The following is a 15,924-nucleotide window of genomic DNA, read 5'->3' on the forward strand; positions in this document are numbered from 1 at the left end:
AGCGCTAGCTGAGCCTTGCGTTGCTTGGGTTGCAGTTCCTCCAGCTTGAATTCTTGTCGCTGAGCTTAGGCCGCTGCCTCTATCTCCAGGCCTGCCCTCCTAGCCATGACCTTTAGCCCGGAAGATGTGGATGAAGTAGAACACTTTCTACATTGGCTCGCGGAATCCTCAGGATTGATGTCATCATGATGCATAACCCTACCATTCGCAGACTTAACACCACTGATCACCACTGTTGTAATGGCTGAAATGTCCACTCACTTCGCGTACTGCCTGTCAACTTGGTGGAGAGTGCCTTGCCCAGTTGCGGTATCCTGGTAGGTACATGTAGGTGCCAAATAGGACATTGATACTCGTAACAGGTAGGTGCACTAGGTGGGTGGTTTCGTCCGGTCCGGGTTGTAGCTTCTCACTTACATTGAGCTCGGCTGTCAAGTCTTCATCAACACCAGTGTTACTCTTCGTGTCATGTGGTCACAACTGTCATTGATCTGATGACCATAAAATTATATTAACTATCAGCCTGTCGTTGACTGATGACTTGCAGTTACAACCAGCCTGTCGTTGACCGATCACTTGTTGTGACAACCAGCCTGTCATTGACTGATGACTTGTAGTCAGGACCAGCCTGTCATAGACTGATCACTTGTAGTTACAACCAGCCTGTCGTTGACTGATCACTTGTAGTCACAACCAGCCTGTTGTTGACTGATGACTAGTAGTTACAACCAGCTTGTCATAGACTGGTCACTTGTAGTCACGACTAGCCTGTCATTGACTGGTGATTTGTAGTTACAACCAGCCTGTCATACATTGTTAGTGACATATTGAGGCACTTTACTAAAGTTCACTGTCAACAAAATCAATCACCCAAGTGACATCCGTGTGTTAATACCATCTGGCAAATTGAGTGAAAACAGCAAAATAACAGTGATCTTTAGTGACCATAACACATTGAACCCAACGTAAATTAGCTCCTCCCCCCAAAACATCATCGCCCTCAACGGTAATGCTTAGAAAGGGCGATAAACTGTCGCTTCTGATGTCACAGCACCTATCAGAAAGTAACAATACGAAACCTTTGTAATTACGCACAACATACATTATGTGACCTACATGTACCTTCAAACCGCTCAGGACAAGGCGATGAATTTATCTGATCAATTTTTACAGAGAAACACCAATATTTTATTAAAATATGATGTCAGTCAGAGAATGATTGAAAAACTTATTAACAATAATGCTGCTATTTATCTCCTTCACACTTGCTATCACAACTCCACGCAATCCAACTGGAAAACAAGTAAAATATGCCAGATGATCTGATATAGTTGGTTTTCCCCTCACTGAAGTGATTTTATGTGGTTTATCTGAAAAGAAACATGTTTAATTTATTGTACCAACATCATTAATACTTATTGAAAACACCATCAAAACATATTGCATGTGTAGTGGTGCTTGCTTATGGTTGTTTTGTGTACAGTATAGGACCAGTCAAGTGGATGTCCGAGGTGATGAGGTCATCACTTCAGAGTCATTGATAGCACTGTGCTACAGCATGTGTATTTGAAAGCCAGGGAAGTAGCAGTCTAGTCTTTCCTTTCCAAAAAGGATTGTCAAATTTGGACTAATAATGTAGGAGTTAATTTTTTTGTGTGTGTGTCACAAGTTTGAATGGAATATTTAATGCTGCAATGTCTGCATGTGACGCCATTGTTGTGCGGCTTGTTTTAAGGGCATACGGTAAGCTGAAACTCTGTAATAATGTTTGTTGTTGTTTTCATTGTCAGGCAGACTTTAGTGTCCTTGGTACAACATCACAGGGGACAATATAATAAAGGCAGCATGTTTTTTATACCATGGCATACACTGCTGGTAGATGGAATGAAGAGACCATGATAAATGGGCAAATGCTCTGATGTTATATATTTAGAAAACACCCAAACACACACACACACACATTCACATTACAGAGAAAAGTATGCTACCTGCAGGGGCCCGTTTCATAAAACTTGTCATCAGTGACAAGTTGTCATAGATGTGACAAGCTACTGCAATCCTTGCATCTGATTGGCTGAGAGCAAATTTGTCATAGAAATGTGGCAGTTGTCACTGATGACAAGTTTTATGAAACAAGCCCCAGGTATATTGTGTATACTGAACGCAACCCAGTACACATTATTTTTTACTTGGTCGGTTCATCATACCAATGATCAGTGCCTGTTATTCTTTTCATCAGATGTACTGAATAATCTCTGACATGTATTGCGATGTATGTATTTTGTAAGATGCATATATTTTTCTAATAAAATCTTGTAATTACAAAAATTGTCAGTGTTTGGTGTACTTACATGTAGAAGTTTGAAGTCCATGGTGTGAGCATGCATGCATGGAGTGTGGATCGAGCACAAGTTGATGACTGAATGATTGCAGCATTGCAATACATACAATTACAAGGACATTATTGTTTTAGAAATAGAATTTAAATACCATAATATTAATATGTATGCATAGTATTGAATATAAGCACTTTACACTTAATATTCCTGTTTATCTTGTTGTCTCCACTGTCCAAATGCAACTTTAGGAAAAATAAAGGGTACGTACAGCAAACCGGCAACAAGTGGACATAAGTGGGACTGAAGAAAATCTGACAACTTGCAGTGAATGTCAGCTTGCATTAAAGGGGAATTTACCCAAATATATATGTCGATTGAGTGAATGCAGCAATACGGTTACTGTAAGTAGAACATATCAGTGAAAGTTTGAGGAAAATCAGATAATCTGTTCAAAAGTTATGAATTCTACAGTTGTAGTGCCACTACGGTGGGATGAGAAGACTACTACAGCTTGTGACATCACACCAGAACAACAATATAAAGAATATATGAAGAGAATTTCATAGTATTTCATTTCTCTACTGTAATGAAAGAGCAATGGACTTCATTCTTATACAAAGCAGAGGGAATAATATTACAGTAGGCCTACCCTTAATATACATCAATGACAAGTCAAAGGAACATCTACTTTTCATTTAAAAAAAACAATAAAATTTTGTAAGATTCTCTTTGTATATATTTATATTGTTGTGCTAGTGTGATATCACAAGCCACAGTAGACTTCTCATCCAGCTGTATTTTAAAAATTCATAACTTTCGATTAGATTATCCAATTTTCCTCAAATTTTCTCTGATATGCTCTACTAATACAGCTGCAATCACTCAATCCAAGTGTATATTTGGATAAACTTCCCCTTTAATGTATGATGTATAATGAAGAGTGTAGTAAGCTTCTGTGCGAAGCTTGGCAGCATATGCAATAATATTGTACATTGTACATTGCAAAACTGCAATACTCACACTAGCAGCTGCAACAGGTAAACTCACATCTTGTGGGTTGTCTCTTGGCTGCTGGTTGTGCTATGATTGCAGCTTTTGACAATAATTGCAAACCTCTTTATGAACTGGGCCCCAGAGACACAGTCAATAACCTACAAAAGTTGGGCTGTAAATGCCAGGATACAGACTTTGTATGATATTTCCAACTACTTCAGTCTATTTTTAAGGTACATTTATTGTTAGTGGCATTCATACAGTACATAAATAGGACTCATATATAGCAAATATTAGCAAGTACAAGAACTCTTCATATACATGATAATCAAACATTTTTTTTTTTCACTTGGCTAAACAGTATGAATGGGAACAATATCTGCCATTATTGAACCTCCTGAGAATTCCATCATAAAAGTATTTCCTGCTCCCATAGAGCATATAGGACTGTACATAAACATGCCACATACTACATATTTTAAGTCCAGTATTATTTTACAAGTCACTACGAATACATGCACATGAGATTATGTGAGATCCTGCCCAAAGCACACATTCAATTTGTTTACAGCTGTGTTCATGAAAAGAGCAAAGGAGCTTTGTTCCTGCAATTTTAGTGGAATTGCACCAACTGAACAAACAAGTAGAGAACTAAAAGAACTTTCATAGAGTCCAGAACTAGGAGCAGTGGCAGCAGATGCCACTATGTGCCTTGCCCCCTAACCCTACCTTCATAGTTGAATATACCATTATGTCCCCAAAAAATTACAACGGTAATCTCCGCAACGATAACTTTAAAAATAGTGGATCGGTCCAAACACAATTTCAGGGTATGAAACTATAACTCATTGCCCACATTTTACAGAAAACCGCCTTCAATTTGCTTCAGTGGTCAAGGAGAAATTAGGATTTTAGTAGAGCATGTCAGGAATCCCATCCAAGTTCTGTCCATTGTGTTACACATTAATATGCAGTTCCAAGGGCGAAGTGCACCTTTATTGTTTTGGTCCTGGCTCCAACAACGTAAAAACCAAAAAGAGACTATTAAAGGGGAAGAAAATGGAAAACCAACCTGTGAACTGTAATCGTCTACATGAGTCAAAAAACATTGAAGTAGGCTTAAATTGCGCACCAAAAAAATAATAATAATAAAAATAATAATTGCCGACAAACAATACATGTGTCCTTACAGAATACCAAAATTATAAAAATTCCTACATTCACAAAGGGACAACAGGTTATCGTATTACATATTTTTCCACTGGACTATGCTGATGTACAACTCCTGCATAGCTTCACAATTTTTTAATAAAACCCTATTACTATACTCTGTGACATTTAATTAACTTCTTGTGTTTTCTGTGATAGCATTGCACCAAACAATACATTTACATCATCACAAAACTATACATGTAAGTATCTACAAAGACATCAATGAAGCATAGTAAGAGTGAAATGTTGGTCCATGAAAGCGAATATGCAGGATTTTGTACAAAGCGTATAAAAATACATGAACATACAATCTATGACTAGATACACTGTATATCTTTCTGTACACAAACACCCTGAAGATTTGGATCACGAAGTGCAGTGCACTCAAAATGCTAAGACTGCCCAAGTCAGATAAAAATAGACCTTTCCTCTTCCTTCAAGCAATAAGATGTAAAATGAGAGAAAAGAGTCGTTTTTCTTTTGCTTGACTGGACACAAAATCTTCGCTCGATCTCATTTCCCGGAAATAATTCACGAAGAAGATGTATCCTAGTTTGATATCAATTTGTGCGTAAGTAGAGGAGAACCTCGTAATAAGGACCTAAAACCCATTACAATTACCTTACTATATCAGGTTCAAATGAATATAAGGAGTTAGTACTGCAAAATCACCTTGCTATAAAAGAAATTTTGTTTTATTGGACCCCCTCATAGTGAGGCTCAACTGTAATAATGATTATACAGAGTTACAATTTTTTCATGGGGAAGGTAAAGCTACGACTGCAAACTTATGTGTCCTAAAGCATACATAGAACAATGTAAAAATCCGAGGGTACGTTATCATCACCTTACATAATGGTCATACATAGGCCTACACAATATTATGATTGATATGACAACTTTGTGAAAGCATGATATATGAAACTTGACAATTTCATTTAGTTTCCTTTTGTAACTGTTTTGATTGCAATGAAACTCGCTGCTCTGTTGGTCCTCACTTTGTGAAGTCAACTTGAGCACAGACTGCAGATTCCTAGTATGTCACTTACATTATAACAAAGTCCTTGTAACTGGCAGTTTTCTTTTGTTATATTGAAATTTCATTGTAGCCAGACAGTAAAGTGTATACAGATGTATGAATTATAATTTTGGGAGCTGAATTTTTACTTTGTTGTAACAAGAGTCTCATTATAACCCTGTTTGTTATAACAGGAGTGCACTGCAATTACAGGTCATGACAACAACCTGCTCCTCTAAAGACAAGTTCATATTCTACATGAAATGTCACCTGAAGATTGCTGAGGATGTTCACAAAATCAGTGCATTCAAAATCATCATGCACTTCATACTTGGAACAGCCTTAACTATTGGTGCATTTGAATCATCATCCAATACATACTTGGAACCAACATGTGTCAAGATTTATGAAGAAGATAAGACAGATGTAGTCCTTCAATTACAAACTTTATACCACCGTCACAGTAGTAAAACTGTGAAAACACGGTGTTCAAAGTGTTGCGGTGCATTCTAGACATCACATGCCATAAACCACCCTGAATACTTTGTACTGACATAGATAAAACAATACAAATACTGTGGGTGTTGGACTTATAGACTGAGACTAATAAAGAAGACAACAGAAGTAATTGTGCAAGAAGCATGGCTGCACTGAATAATTGCATCACACTTCTGAATACATATCATTAGCACAGAAACTCACATAATGATGGTAAAAATGGAATGTTTCTTTGTGTGAATATCATCACAGAAGTTGGAAAATGCCATTTTCACTTGGGATATTGAGATGATTTTACATATGATCATACTTTTGTCAACAACATTATCTGCAAGTGAAGTTCACAAAATTTGGCCCAGCGGAAAAAAAAAAATGTACACACAAAGGTTTCCACATTTACAGCATTGCATATCATGGATTGGCAGCACCACAACTTACCACAAAGAAGACAATACAGGGAATTCCAATGAGTACATGGAAATTTGGAACCAGAAGGTAACACCCCCCCCCCCCCCCCACACACACACACACATGAAAGAGATAAAGAGAGAGAAAACAGAAAACACACACTTACACAGAATACTAGTACAAGAAAACATAACAAAGCTCCTCTATTCATCATAATCATCGTACATATTGGTTTTGAGCTACATCCCAACCTTTCCACCAAGTTGAAGTACCATCTTAAACCAGAGTTCAGTCCTTTGGAGCCAGTTACTATGACAACAGCTCCTGAAGGCATCATCACCATGGTTTCTTTCACTTGGTTCTTGATACTCTCTAGATTGCCAAAGTAATTCATCATTGCCACATTGCTTTTTAGAGCATTAATACTTATGTTCACACACAATTGCTGTATCCACGTCTGTCTGCATCACAGGGCTGGTTACACTCCCTTGTCAAAATTCTCTTTGCCCTGTTACCATCGATCATGGAGGAAACCTACGAATGACATCTTGCGGATTAACATCTTTATTGCACATTCATTCATGTGTTTAGCTCTAAATATGAAAATAAATCATACTGTATGTAGCAAGATGCAGTAAGTAGCTAATTATGTCATACAGCACCTGACATTTTAAAGATTTTCAATAAAAATCACATCGACATGCAATAATTGACATCTATATTCATCAAGGTTGTTGTATTGACAATCTGTATTTTGTCAAAGCAAGACAGAGTGAAATCAACTGAGTTATGCAACATGAAAGTTTGGATTGATCAAAATTAAAAGTAAGTCATGCCCACATCTGTAGAATGCAGAATTTTTGAACGACTGATGACATTTGAGGAAAAAAAGAATGTCGGGGAAAACTTCTCCAGGCAACAGGTTCACGGCCAGAGTATACCCTCATCATCCAACAGTTGGTAGAAGCGACATCAACAGCATCACAAATGCCATGGCAACGAGGAAGCTCAGTATCCACACCCCGAGCGACGACGGCTTCTTCCGATGCCCGCGCTCCACAAAGTACTGGACCATGTCCAAGACGTCGCGGTCTACCGGCTCGTAGCCCAGCTGGTCCCGCGCTTTGTCGATCTTGAAGTAGTGCATGACGGCAACCTGGAAGAGCTGGAGGACAGGAAGGGTGAAGGGTGAAAGGTGAAGGGTGGTTGAGGAAAACAAATAAAGCTAGATCAATCTGCAGAAAGCATGCCTCTGATTAGAGAATGTATTGTTTCATCCACAAAACTGACATTTTCCATTGGTAGGAACATAGTTGGTCCATTTGGGACAAGTGTGAAGGTCTTCATCTCATGTTCTCAGTACAGATACAGATTTTGTTTTCCCCAAATGGAAAATTGAAATAAAGCAATATTCTGAAAATGAAGTCCCTAAAGAATCTGCAGATGATATATGCATTCAGATTTGTCTCAATGTCCCTTTTCCTAGTACAGTGGAACCACATCATAAAGAAGTCAGATATAACAAAACCCTGTTATAACAAGCTGAGTTTGCAGGTCCAACTCTTTACATTTCTTTGTTTTTGACCCCTGACATAGTGAGAACCCTAATATAATGAGGTAATTGTCATGATCATAGGCCCTCATTATAATGAGGTTCTCCTTTATACCATACATGTATCTCATATTCGTTCTGCTTCAGTCTTTTCTTTTACGTCATCATTCACTGCTTTTGTTTCACTGCATTTAATAAAAACAAATAGTGAGATTGGCCAACAGAAATTCAAATATCAAGGACTTTCCCTTCAGGGTCTGACCCTTGGGTCAATACAGCAAATCACTCACCTCTGTCCTGGTCATCAGGGGCTGGAAATTGATGACTGGCTTGAGGAAGGCATGCAGCCATTCACTGACCAAAGCTGTTCAAAAAGAAAAGTGGGGAGTGAAACTCTTTGGACAATATTCCCACCCAAGAGTTTACTATTATGTAGCGACAAAGTTTCGATAAAATTCAACAACTCCATTTTCACACTTTTATTTTATCACTTTCAAGCAACTCCACGCAATCATTATTTCCCCCCATAATTTATTCTTGTTTACTTCTGAATGATAAGACCTTTGTACTTTTCAGTTCAGATGTTACTGAAATCTGACGACATATTCATAGTAATAGTATGTCACTGCAATATGCACCATTGTATGTTACAGTGGTACAAAATAACACATCAATGATATATTAAAAACTATTTAAAAACTATCCACAAAACAATTATTAGTAAACATATTGCTGTTAATTGCCATTCAACAAGTCCCAATATACCATAAATCAAAAATATAAAATGCACTACAAACATCGCAAATGAAGAAACTAATTTTGCTCGGACTCTATATTGTTGCATTAGTGCCACCCTTCAACTTTCTCCGTCACAGTAAAACTCACCAAATATGTACATAAACCAGACAGGCACACTGAAGTAGGGATATGTGTAGCCCAGTCCGGTGATGAGCGGCCGTAAGAATTCAAACTGGTTTACAGGCTCCTTGTCTGCTATGAAGTACACCTCTCCTCCCTGCAAGCAAGAGACAAGTTGGTTTAATTGATCCCGTCGTGGGGGTGATATTGCTGCCAAAATCATTATCTCATATCTTCATCAAAATGGCAATGCTGAGTTTCCCTGTGTATTCTATATTCAACAAAGACAAGATGGCACTGCTTTTTAAAAATTCATTAAATCTAAAAACAAACAAAGTAAAGAAAAAAAAGCAAACCAAAAAGGGAAATATTAACTAATGTGCTGCTAATTTGAGAATCATTTTGATTTTCCATGATTTAGAAGCTCTCAATAAATCTGAAAAATCTATAAACAATTATATATGTTGAAAGAGGGATTCATACAAAATGAGTCTTTATTCTACTCTATGAAAACTGAACAATAAACATTGTCACAAACAGACACAGCACTACACCACAGATATGTGGTTTCTGGGACTATCTGGACTCCCACAGATAACACGCTTCTGTAGAGGCAACATTCTGTCTAGTTCTTTGGCTTGTATGATATCAGATTGAATGATCCTAAAAAAAAAAGGTATCAATTTGATAAACATATGTGATAACTTCAACATACTTATATTTACCTACACTGATGTAGCTTACTTCAGTGACAAATCAAAATGAGGTTTTTAATTTGTCTCATAAACTATCAAAGGCAAAAATGGGGGAGGGAATCCACACTCTTGCAAAAAAAAAATAATAATAATACATATCAAAAACAAGGAAACAATCAGAATAAAAGAAATGATTCTAACTCATAGAAAACATTTCAAACCTTTTTAAGCATTAACATTGAAATGATTTAACTCCTAGACTCCAGGCTGGTACACGTATGGGTTTACCCCCTGATACTGAACTTACAATAAGGGACAGGAAGACAGCCCCCCCCCCCCCCCCCCCACACACACACACACACACATTACAACCGATTCAAATTTAGTGTGTTGTCCTGATCCATCCACTCACCGCTACGTGATCCCTGTGAGGTGAGAGCCCCTCAGCCGCCAGAATGTGACCATTGACGAGGTTGTCGACATGCACCCAAGGAACCAGGATTTGAGGTCCGCCGATCTTCACACACACCAGACCTTGCTCCATGTTTTTCTGTTGGTTTCAGGGATCATGAATTATTTCCAATTCCCATTCTTGTCAGGTAACATCTGACATTTCACAATAATTCGCATGCTTTTTTGATATTTTTAAAAACACATTAAATATTCAATTTTCTTCCTTACTACGAGAAGTCTAAATCATCGTAAATATCATCACGTTCTTGCTTCCTTTCTAAGGTCACACATTAGTTCCATTTACTGAAGCCAAAATGATACAATAATCATTTAGCAATCCTGATTATTATTATGTTGTATTTTTGTTTTCATTTCAAAGATCAAATATTACTTTCCATATCTTTTCTCACAAAGCTAAATCACAAAAAAAACCCATAATCTTTAACCAACTGACATCAAAACAGAAATCTCACATTATTCTCACTTGCCATGTGCACCAACTCATGACAATCACAATAATGACTATGTTCTTTCATTTCAATGACCACACTTCCACTTTATGCTTGTTACGATGAATTAAGATAACAGCAATGTCCGTATATCAGTCATTGTTATCACTGGTTATCTTTTCCTATTTCATCTGTTCTATTTTACCAATGCAATATAATATGCATAACTATTCATGGCAACAAAGGGCTCTGTCAGTAAAATATTGGTCGTGTAAGTGCCGAACAGTTTTTTCTCGGTGATGAGACAAAAAAAAAAAACAAAAAAAAAACCTCATAATCTTCTCAATTCCCTTTAATCTCTTCAATTCCAGAAACAGCATAAAATTCAAATAAATTCGATGTTATCTTTTACATATCCATGTACAAAAACAAACAAACAAACAAACAAACAAACACAAACTCTCAGGTCACAGTTAACTCTTTGTGTGCTTTGAGTGCAGAATGACACAGAATTCCTCACAGCATTTCACACACTCTCCAAGCCTCTGGCACAGAAAGAGTTAATCTTCTCATCAATTCCATTCTTACCACTATCCGAGGAAAGTGCCTCTGTTCTCCCGCTCCATAGATGGCCACTGGTCTGATCACACACACATGCAGCTTGCTACCATCTGCAGAAAGTACATTTTGGTAACCATATGTTATCAATTTCTAGTTTCTCACAGTTATAGTTCCTATTGGCATTACCCTAAAAAACAGCATGTCTCAGCTATACAGTTGGGGGGGGGGGGGTGGTAAAAAGTGCCTTACAACAACAATGGTTGTATTTAGACTTTCTGAACGCTAAGTAACTGCTGCTATCAAATGTAGATGTAATGCTATAATTGGCCGACTCACTTCTATTCAGCATTGTTGCTTGCCTCAATTTTCCAGTGGAGTGCAATTTCTGCTGCCCGTTATCTATATCTGCACTTTGTAACTGTTATTCATTCTGCAGAAACTAATTCTGGCTAGATCAGGCAGAACTCTGAGACAGGTTTGGTGGGTTGATAGGAATGTTTGAGGAGGTAGTAGGAGTAAAATTTCAGATACAAACTGTTGGCTTGCAGGATTACACCACAAAAATGAAATTATGAGGACACAGCCAAATGGGAAAAACAAGAAAAGAAATGCATTGTGAATAAAGGTTGAAATATGCACTTTTTTACATACAAGGTGCCAAGAAAGCAAAATTTAAGAAATATACACTGCAAATTTCCATTCACTTGGTGGCCAAATATTGAACAGAAACGAAACTTCAGACAAGAAATTACAAGGATATGTAAGCACACACTACAAATGAGTTAAGATTTGACGATTTATACCAAACTTAACACAGTACATGCAGACATAGAGAGGAAAATAGAAAAGTACATGTATACAAAATATTGACCCATGGACCTTGTGCACTTTATCTATTGCTTATGATTTGCTCCTTGGTATTGCTTTCTTTCACACCATATTTGTGGTCAGCACATTTTCCCAACAATCATTACCGAAACTACATTGCATTATAATCTTGATCTGGCAGGATATCATAGCTCACGAAGGGTTTTCAAGCGAAGACTTACTTAAATAATTCATGATTTTTTAACTCACTGCTTGTTTCCCTTCCATGCGATTTAAGTGCCAGTTGCTCTGCCATGGACTTGGTTCTTGAGTAATCATCCTTATGCTGGAAAAGATGAATAACAGAGAGAAAAGAATATTCATACAATGTCATATTGCTGAAACCAAAACACATCTTACAACACATACTTTGCTTATAATTTTGGGAACTGTAATCGCGAAATATTTTACAGAGTGGGAATGTGAACAGAAGAACCACTGCATTATTGCAGAACTTCATCAATTCCAGTTTTTAGTTAATAAGGTCAAATACAACAAACTAACAAACAAACAAACAAACAAACAAAGGACTTTGAATGCCTTCCAAGACATACACTGTATATTACTGAATATGCTCAGCAAAATTTTATTGAGAAGAGATATATCTCTCAATACTCACAGCTGATAGGGGAAGAAGCGGAAGTGTTTCATCTCCACTTTCTATATCCTGCCCTGCAAAGACCACATTGTGCGTACTCGTGTACACCAGCCTGGGTACATTGCACTTGACACAGGCTGATGAATTGCACAAATGCAACAAAATGTAGAAAAGAAAAATGAGAAGAAGTGTAAAAGTAAAGGATGAAATACACTATAACTTTCTAACATTGTCCACACGGGCATTAGTGTTAAAATAAGAAATTAGCCAACCCCTCCCTCCCCCACCCCCAACAAAGGTTTTTGACAGAATTTAACAAATAAAAGAATTTTTTTAATTTTAAGCAAAAGTACAGAAATATAAGCAATACTTCAAGCAAAACTCAAAGTACGGTCTATTTTGGAAAAGGATAAATAATGAGACCATTCTGATTTTTGTATTTACAGTTCATTTAATTACTTGACAAGGACTCCCATCCACATGTATACTTCAAAAACATCATCTCAAGTCATGAAACCATGACAAAACTTGCATTGTATCTACAATGATCTGCTTCATGTGCACAAAAACGTAAGTTTTAAATAGATTTTTTTAGAATGGCAATGAGAGCACAGCAAATCCTCCATCTCTGATAAAGTTTGAGGTATCATTGCCCCATCTGTCCATTATGAAACTACTAAAAAAAAAAAAGAAAATCTTATAGGCATGATATAAATTCAGTTTATAAAAGGTACAAGAGGTGAAGTAAGGTGATCCTTAATGCATCGGATAGATCAACAGGTGCAGGGCAAGATTGAGATTTTTACTTTACATGTATCCAAGTGAATAGCAAATAGCTAACATGGTTTGACATAAACAATTTTTTTACAATAATATGAAAATCACGTCTCTGAAGGAATGATGTTCAAACTCAGAGATGTTACTACATAATGAACAAAATTGAGACCTTCTACACTCTGACAACACAGTGAGACTATCAAATTTCGCTATTTTCTAGCAATCAGTGTCCATAAATTTCATGCCTTTTCAGAGCACAGTCCCTACTCATCTTTTCTTTTTGTGTGTGTGTGTGGTTTGTTGCTGTTGTTGTTGTTGTTGTTGTTGTTGTTCTTTTCCAATGTAGTATTATTGATTTAGCCAACACTTCATACCCTCAGACCGACAGGGAAAAACTGTCACAGTGTATTTAGAATTTTTGAGATCTTTAAAATCTTACCTTCGATTACATTCTCAGTTCCTCCCACATTCACACTTTCTATGAAGTCTGATCCCCTAAGCTGAAAGAAATACAAAGAACTTAATTCAGTCTTATGTGGGTGATAAAATTGGAAATTATGCAGGTAATAAAATTCAAAAAAGAAAATATCTCAAAGCTTTCCTGACTGACAATCAAAAAAAAAAAAATGTTAAGCAGAAGTTTAAAATCATACAAGTTGGGTAAGTCCATGTCAATTTCTCTGAATAAAGACTTATAACTTTTGTTGCTGTTATTCTTATGATTAGTATCGTAAACAAGCAATTATCATCATTTTATCACAATCATCATCATCATCATCATCATCATCATCATCATCATCATCATCATCATCATCATCATCATTGACATCAGGAGACTCACCATCTCCCTGCCTGACATGCCGTATGAAGCAATGTGAAAGACACAGTCCACACCTTTACACAGCTCCTCTATAACTTCTCTGTCTCGGATGTCCCCCTGCACATACAGCATTGTAAAATATGACACCAACAGTTTCATTACAATGTGTACAAACTTGTATGTTATGTCATTTCATCACAGAATCATGCCGTTCAGTTTCTGTTATTTCAAATTGTCATAGAAATGTACATCATAATGCATACAACAATATCATTCACAAACTTTCATCCCACAGTCGGGGGTGGGGGGGGGGGGGGCTATAAAAATTCAATGGAGATGCTTTATGTTTAGTTTTATGGAAAGACTGTTATATTTGGAAAATTTACCATATCTTTGTTTCACAGTTATACCTGAACAACTTTGATTTCTGGATCGTAGTCCTCAAGCGGAGCCCCCTTGTCAAACAACGTCACCTTTGCACCCAACATATGAAGAGCTCTGCCCAGGTGAATTCCAACAAAGCCAGTGCCACCTGTCACAAGGACCCGACGACCCCGAAATGATTCTACCTTCAGGGACCTGCAGAGGGCGCAAGACAGGGTAACAAAGTAGATCAAGTGTGATATGTCTGGCTGTTACTACGATTGTCGAAATCTACATACATTTGTACCTGGGGCCCGTTGCATAAAAGTTACTATTATGGTAACTTTGCCATTCAATGGTAACTTCCATGAAATTCTTGATTTTGATTGGCTGTCAAGTATTGTTGCCATGGTAGTTACCAATGGATGGCAAAGTTACCATAATCGTAACTTTTATACAACGGGCCCCCGGTTAACATACCTGGTTGTGGGCATTAAAGTTATACAGAACTTATTTGCTCCTCTACTCCTCCATCATCTGGGCTGGATGCAGTGACTATTCAAACTTATGTTTTCTGTGCTGTGTGGTTTATTGAGAACATGGGCATGAAAATTGCTGCTCACAGGGTTATATTTGTCCTTTTTTGTCTTCCACGCTTTCTCCAAGTTAGATTTGAAAGAGTTGAGTGATGTGCCGTTTACTACATCTAGCCTGTGACATGTATACTTCACCAATCATGGAAAGCATCACACTCCCGTTATAACGAACATGGTTATATTCATTATTATTTTAACGAAAAGCTTGTTACAATGTGCATAATGATCCTTTGTTACACAAATTTTTACCATATTGTAACAAGCTTTTCGTTATAACTATTACCATGTTTGTTGATTACGGGAGTGCGCTGTAATGTTTTCCACGATTGGTGAAGAAATGCCAATTAGCAAAGGCTAGTTTTAAGGATCATGTGTATATATATATCCCCGTAGCCACCTGCTTTGCTTCATATCATTTGGCTACAATAGTCAATACAAACAACATTTCGACTTGGAATTTATACAATTAAAGAAAACTGCTGGTCCCAAGGACTTTGTTCCCAACTTCAGAACAGTCATTAACTTTCGAGTAATTGGCTGCTGCTTAGTCTTACATTTTAACTTTCAATGGACTCTCAGGAGCATAATTTATCTAAATTGGCCCTAGCCTAGGCCTCCACTGGATACAGTAGGCCCACCACCAGCACCATTAAATTTACTGTGTAAATAAATTACTGAAACTTAATCTAACAAACATATTTTAAAGCATGTGGGACTGCGACTGCGCCCCAAAGCTGAACACTGATCTACGGGGAATCTACTAGTTAATTAATACTAGTACATGTTCATATCTTTGCTCTTCACTACTTCACCTAATAACAGCCCCTGCTCGGTGTTTGTGGCGTGCATTTGCGGAGGTCGTCATTT

The 15,924-nt window shown here is 37.3% G+C and overlaps 1 protein-coding gene across 1 annotated transcript; it reads right to left on the minus strand.

The window, feature by feature from the left end:
• Nucleotides 1-7,414: 7,414 nt before the first annotated feature.
• LOC139738106 (short-chain dehydrogenase/reductase family 42E member 1-like) lies at nt 7,415-15,922 on the minus strand. The gene is made up of 11 exons (XM_071648774.1): nt 15,870-15,922; nt 14,509-14,677; nt 14,120-14,215; nt 13,718-13,778; nt 12,523-12,638; nt 12,114-12,189; nt 11,064-11,146; nt 9,986-10,123; nt 8,906-9,035; nt 8,311-8,384; nt 7,415-7,633 (listed from the first exon to the last, which is right to left on the minus strand). The coding sequence occupies exons 1-11, from the start codon at nt 15,920-15,922 to the stop codon at nt 7,415-7,417; spliced, it is 1,215 nt and encodes a 404-aa protein (XP_071504875.1).
• Between the last annotated feature and the right edge of the window lie 2 nt (nt 15,923-15,924).

The sequence above is a fragment of the Diadema antillarum genome, unplaced genomic scaffold, assembly GCF_040938485.1.
Source record: "Diadema antillarum isolate AM-2024a unplaced genomic scaffold, OU_Dant_1.0 seq00000720_RagTag, whole genome shotgun sequence".
NCBI lineage: Eukaryota > Metazoa > Echinodermata > Echinoidea > Diadematoida > Diadematidae > Diadema > Diadema antillarum.

Bases quoted from the DNA above. Each gene is read 5' to 3' on its own strand.
- LOC139738106 (XM_071648774.1), bottom strand. From the start codon at position 15,922: ATGACGACCTCCGCAAATGCACGCCACAAACACCGAGCAGGGGCTGTT. The intron at 13,779-14,119 runs GTGAGTCTCCTG...TATTTCTTTCAG, and splicing joins GCATGTCAGGCAGGGAGATG to CTTAGGGGATCAGACTTCAT. The intron at 12,190-12,522 runs GTGAGTATTGAG...CATCTTTTCCAG, and splicing joins CGCTTCTTCCCCTATCAGCT to CATAAGGATGATTACTCAAG.